Source organism: Cydia pomonella, chromosome 2, assembly GCF_033807575.1.
Source record: "Cydia pomonella isolate Wapato2018A chromosome 2, ilCydPomo1, whole genome shotgun sequence".
NCBI classification, from domain to species: Eukaryota; Metazoa; Arthropoda; class Insecta; order Lepidoptera; family Tortricidae; genus Cydia; species Cydia pomonella.
Genome location: NC_084704.1, coordinates 30,102,747 through 30,107,682, shown reverse-complemented (window position 1 = coordinate 30,107,682; position 4,936 = coordinate 30,102,747). Strand labels below are relative to the sequence as shown.

Below are 4,936 nucleotides of genomic sequence, written 5' to 3'. Positions count from 1 at the left end.
AAATGTACAGGTATGTATCAGATTTACTTCTGAAGAATCTTCCATACTTGCTTCTGGGCTTATGACAGACTGTAAGATTTGGAGTCGTTTTTTGTAGTCAATAGTCATTTACATTTGGGAGAAATTATTTACTTCATGATAGTCATGATTTAGTTCTAAATTAATTATATTATAATAAACAATGTTATTATATGTAACTTGGAAAGAGATTTCACTTAAATTGATGTGGATATCTTTTCTAGTTGTAAATGACTTATAAATAAGTATTAATGCTAAGGATTTAGAACTAATCTGACGGACTTATATATGAGCTATACATACTAGCACTTTACAGATCAACTTTAGGCTATACGTTTACAATGAACTATTTAGGTTTAAATGAATACTGTTTAATTTAAAATTCTATGGTTAATCGGCCTAACACGAGGATAAAGATGCATAAAAATAGACGAAAGATATGTTTGTATGTATAGTTGAGTATCGAGGGACCTAAATGACCGTAGTTATGCAAAAAGCCACCAACTCAATTTTCATCAATGCAGAAAGTGACCAAATTCACATGTTAACATATTTTATTATATTTTATATTATAGGACTTTATTACACAAATTGACTAAGTCCCACAGTAAGCTCAATAAGGCTTGTGTTGAGGGTACTTAGACAACGATATATATAATATATAAATACTTAAATACATAGAAAACAGCCATGATTCAGGAACAAATATCCATGCTCATCACACGAATAGGTACATGCCCTTACCAGGATTTGAACCCGGGACCATCAGCTTCGTAGGCAGGGTCACTACCCACTAGGCCAGACCGGTCGTCGATATATAAGTCACTTTGACAGAAATAATAAAGTTTTAGCTTTGGCGTTCTGCAGAACTAGGGTCAAATTGCGTTTTGAGGCTATTTTTTAGCACGAAAAAGAACTCTGCAGGAGTAAGCATTAGGATTTTCATCGGAAACTAATATGCGGTAATAATAATGATTAATGAAACAATCTAAACCACAATTATCATGCAGGTGTCGCGCCAGTACCTACAGAGTTGGTAGTACCGACCAAACGAAGGCCAATTATGGATCATTTTGTTATGTCTGACCATACTCTTGAGGGGTGAATATGTAGGTCTACTGAATAACTTACTATGGGGCCAACCCCGAAATCTCAAAAAAGAAAATATCTGGCCCCATAGTATGGTCAAATTACCGTCAGATATAAAATCATCCTGTAGGTTGAAGAATAAAAACTATTATTCTTGGTAAATCTCACTTTTATTGATTATAATAACCGTTTGTTTGATTAACAAGTAGAAATTAGCAATATCTTTTACAATTACAGTCTTGTCTCTCTCTCAGTTATATCTGACAGTTCTTAGTAAAAATCATCATACCATAGACTACAACCAGAGAGTTTATAGGCTAGATACATAAGACATGGTATCAGATAAAGCTACAAACAGACTATCATGATATGATGCTTACAAGGTGTACATCAGGACCTTAAAGACAACCGGTTTGACCCCATTTACAGCCGCCATCAGTTATATCGGAGCGGCCGAGGTGCTCGCAAATATCTGAACACTCCTCTATTAACAAGGCGCTAGAGTGCGTGTTCAGATATTTTTGAGCACCTCGGCCGTTCCGATATATCTGATGGCGGCTGTATGTTAAGCGAAAATTAAAGATTTCAGAGATCATCAGCTAATTATTTATCCCAACTTCATGCTTACTTCTGCGGAGTTCTTAATACTTATCGATATAAGATCATAATATCATATTGTTATCTAATCGATTTATTTTAAAACTATTTTTTTCTTACCTATATTATCTGATTTTAGTACAAAACTTAGTTGTATCCTTAGGTAGGTTCTAAAGATTACGTTGAAATTATGACAATACAGGGGCACATTGCTGGAAAAGTAGGTATTATAAATTAGTCTGCCTTTAATCCTCGATCTGGAGTTCATATGATGCATCGTATATTATGGATTTCCATTATTAATACAACATTAGTCTAATATTTTTCGCAAATAGGGCCCCGAACCACATCTTGAATAATTTTCTTAATCAACATTTTAATTCCATAAACCTATTTATCGAACCTGCTGAATCTTATAGACGCGGTTGATAAATGTCTGTATAAGAGAACAGCCGGACGCCTTCGCTTTCGCTCAGTCAATAATCAGACGGTTGCGGTCGAAATAAAGTAGTAGACTTCATAAATTTATATACAATTTGTAATGTTATTTTATTTCAATGAATTAAGAAGATATGTAGACTTATTTATGACCTTAACTATGACTAAGTACCTTAATCATGAAAAATTATGTGTAAATTTCTACGAGGCTTTCTTATAATGATACTGCTTCACTAATGTACGGCACAAATAATTTTTCATTATGTTACCTATATTTTGGTAGTTCTTTATAGATATAATATATAGTACTCAATAATTAAATATCATGTTCAATGAATTAATTTATTATTGTATCTAATGAACTTTTAAATAATATATTATTTATTTATGTTTTAACTATAATAACTTGAGTCTGACGTATTGTTCTTTTAACTGTACTTACATAAAATAAATATAAATTATGATAAAATTTATAAATCATGCATTTTATTTTCACAGGCTCAGTACTCTAATAGACTAATAGATATTGTTCTAGTTCTATATTATTTATTTAGATCACGTGTAGGGAAACCAGAAAAAAAACAGCTTAAAATATGGATTATTTATAAACAATAACATTAATACTTATTCTAATTATTCTACAAATTGCTAGTGCCAGATTTCTCCACCAGTTCCAGCAGCGTATGTAGTGATGTATCAAACAGTTCACAGCGAATGGGCATCTCGAGGGAGTAGAAGGGGTTCTTAAGTGCATAGTCTGAATACAACTCGTAAATACGTTTGAGTACTGCCTCGCTGCCTGTCATACTTGGCTCCGTAACTAGTATGAACTTCACACCTGGAACATTTTAAGGGCTTACATCAACCTAAGGGTGTTGTCAATAATTAAGCAAGCTTTCATTGGTAGGAGGTGCGCTTTTCTTAGGCCACATTTTTTGGTTTTGACTCCAGTCTTTCCAGTATTGACAAAAAGTAAGGTTTCATTTCAAATGGCCTTTGGGAAAGGTCCATTTTACTTCCTACAAAAGGAAGATAAAGGTTAAGTTATTTATTCTGTCAACATTGATAAGTAAAAAAGTTTGTTTAAAAAAATAAACTTTTTATTTATTCATTAAATAACCTTTCTTTGCTTATATAGGGTCATTACACTCATTACGCTTATTTTCGTCCACTTGACAGAGTATCAAAATATATATTTTATATTTAACTTGCTTCTTGCAAATTATCATTATTATGTAGATTAGATCTATTGTTTAAATTAAGAGTTGCAATACATCCAAATTTGTGTGGCAAGGTAGGTTTATATTCAAATCTGTCAAGTGGATGCAAGATGGAGCTGGAAGGATACTAGCTCTATGACCCTATTATACTCTTTGGTGTATTTTGAAAACATGGTTTATTCCGTACTAAGCAGAAACAACAAAAGTCCTTTAAGTATTGCTAGCTTACCTGTGAGAGTCTGGAAGCAAGAAAGCTTGAATGAGTCAGCAGTGAGGGACTCTATCCCTGAGCACTTAGGCACAGGGCTTAGCTGGCTGGCCAGTGCAAACAGCGGGTAGAACATACTAGCCAGCACAATCTTCTCGTTTGTGGTGGCACGGGGCCGGCCAAACTTTAAACTTAGCGGGTAGTTTTCCTGCATATTTAATATAATTATTAACTTGATAAGTTGATTTTGTTACAACTTCCTTGAATGTATTGACTTATTAGAGCTTTGGAGAACTAAACATGGGGTAGAAAGTAAGAATTATATAATTTGTTTAGGTTTGGATAGGGCTTTGAAGCTGCAGCTGAGGATTAAACTAGGATAAAGACTAAGATAAGAAAATGAGCTTATGTTCATTATCTGCCTAATGCAAATGAACAGATTGATATTTATATTTAAAACCTTAACCGAGTTGATATTACCTTAGTTTCTATGATGGTGAAGACATCTCTGCCGTCTTCTGTCGTCCTGCCAGTCACTGCAGACCCGTTCACAGAGAGTAGTACGTGTCCAACTGCAAAAATCGCAAGGAAACAATCAATAATTAGGATGCGTTCATAGTAGTTTTTGCAGGTAAACACTAAAATTACGTGAGGAGAACACCTGTGTAGATGGAGTGGTATTTAGGCTTACCGTTTATTCCGTCTCTTTGCCCAAATACAACCACTACTTTCTTATTTTCGTACTGCAGTTTGATATCCAGTGGAAATCCAAAGGTTTTCTCAGTTTCCACTCGTGGAATGTTGTGGTCGTAATTGTATATAAGTCCACCGGACTTACTTACGATGAACACACCGTATATCACCATATTTAATTAATTTAATTTGAGTAAAACTTGGAATAATGTGCATTTATTTTACCATCAAAACACAACACCCACATATGAGAGAATGACAGCACTAATCTAATATAGACTCGTTCTGAGACATTGATATAATTTTTCTTTTATGTTATTTTTTTATATAACAAATGAAAATATTTCTTTATATAATAATGTACCACATTTAAGTATTAATCTCAGAATTCAATACTATTTTAAATTATAAAATGTTTCTTACTGAGTCTGTTTTTTGGATTACGAATATATATAGAGGGCCAATTACATCCACATTTCCCAATATCGGACCTGATTTCGGGAAAATGTTCAATGTTTGATATTTTTGCATATGAACCATTTTTTTACATTTCAAATATTGTATATGATGTGCTGATATTTAGTGAAACGGAAAAATACTTCGGGCCCGAAATCGAGTCTGATATCAGGCCTCATACATATTTTTACGCAAACATACAAAGTAGTGTAACCAA

The 4,936-nt window shown here is 33.3% G+C and overlaps 1 protein-coding gene across 1 annotated transcript; it reads right to left on the bottom strand.

Annotated features, from left to right (window-relative positions):
- Nucleotides 1-2,728: 2,728 nt before the first annotated feature.
- LOC133515322 (trafficking protein particle complex subunit 4) lies at nt 2,729-4,533 on the bottom strand. The gene is made up of 4 exons (XM_061847784.1): nt 4,262-4,533; nt 4,051-4,142; nt 3,592-3,778; nt 2,729-2,980 (listed from the first exon to the last, which is right to left on the bottom strand). The coding sequence occupies exons 1-4, from the start codon at nt 4,434-4,436 to the stop codon at nt 2,781-2,783; spliced, it is 654 nt and encodes a 217-aa protein (XP_061703768.1). The 5' UTR covers nt 4,437-4,533; the 3' UTR covers nt 2,729-2,780.
- Nucleotides 4,534-4,936: the final 403 nt, after the last annotated feature.

Coding starts and splice junctions, on each gene's coding strand:
- LOC133515322 (XM_061847784.1), bottom strand. CDS start 4,436: ATGGTGATATACGGTGTGTTCATCGTAAGTAAGTCCGGTGGACTTATA. Junction 4,143..4,261: donor GCAAAGAGACGGAATAAACG/GTAAGCCTAAAT, acceptor CGATTTTTGCAG/TTGGACACGTACTACTCTCT. Junction 3,779..4,050: donor TCACCATCATAGAAACTAAG/GTAATATCAACT, acceptor TTAAATATGCAG/GAAAACTACCCGCTAAGTTT.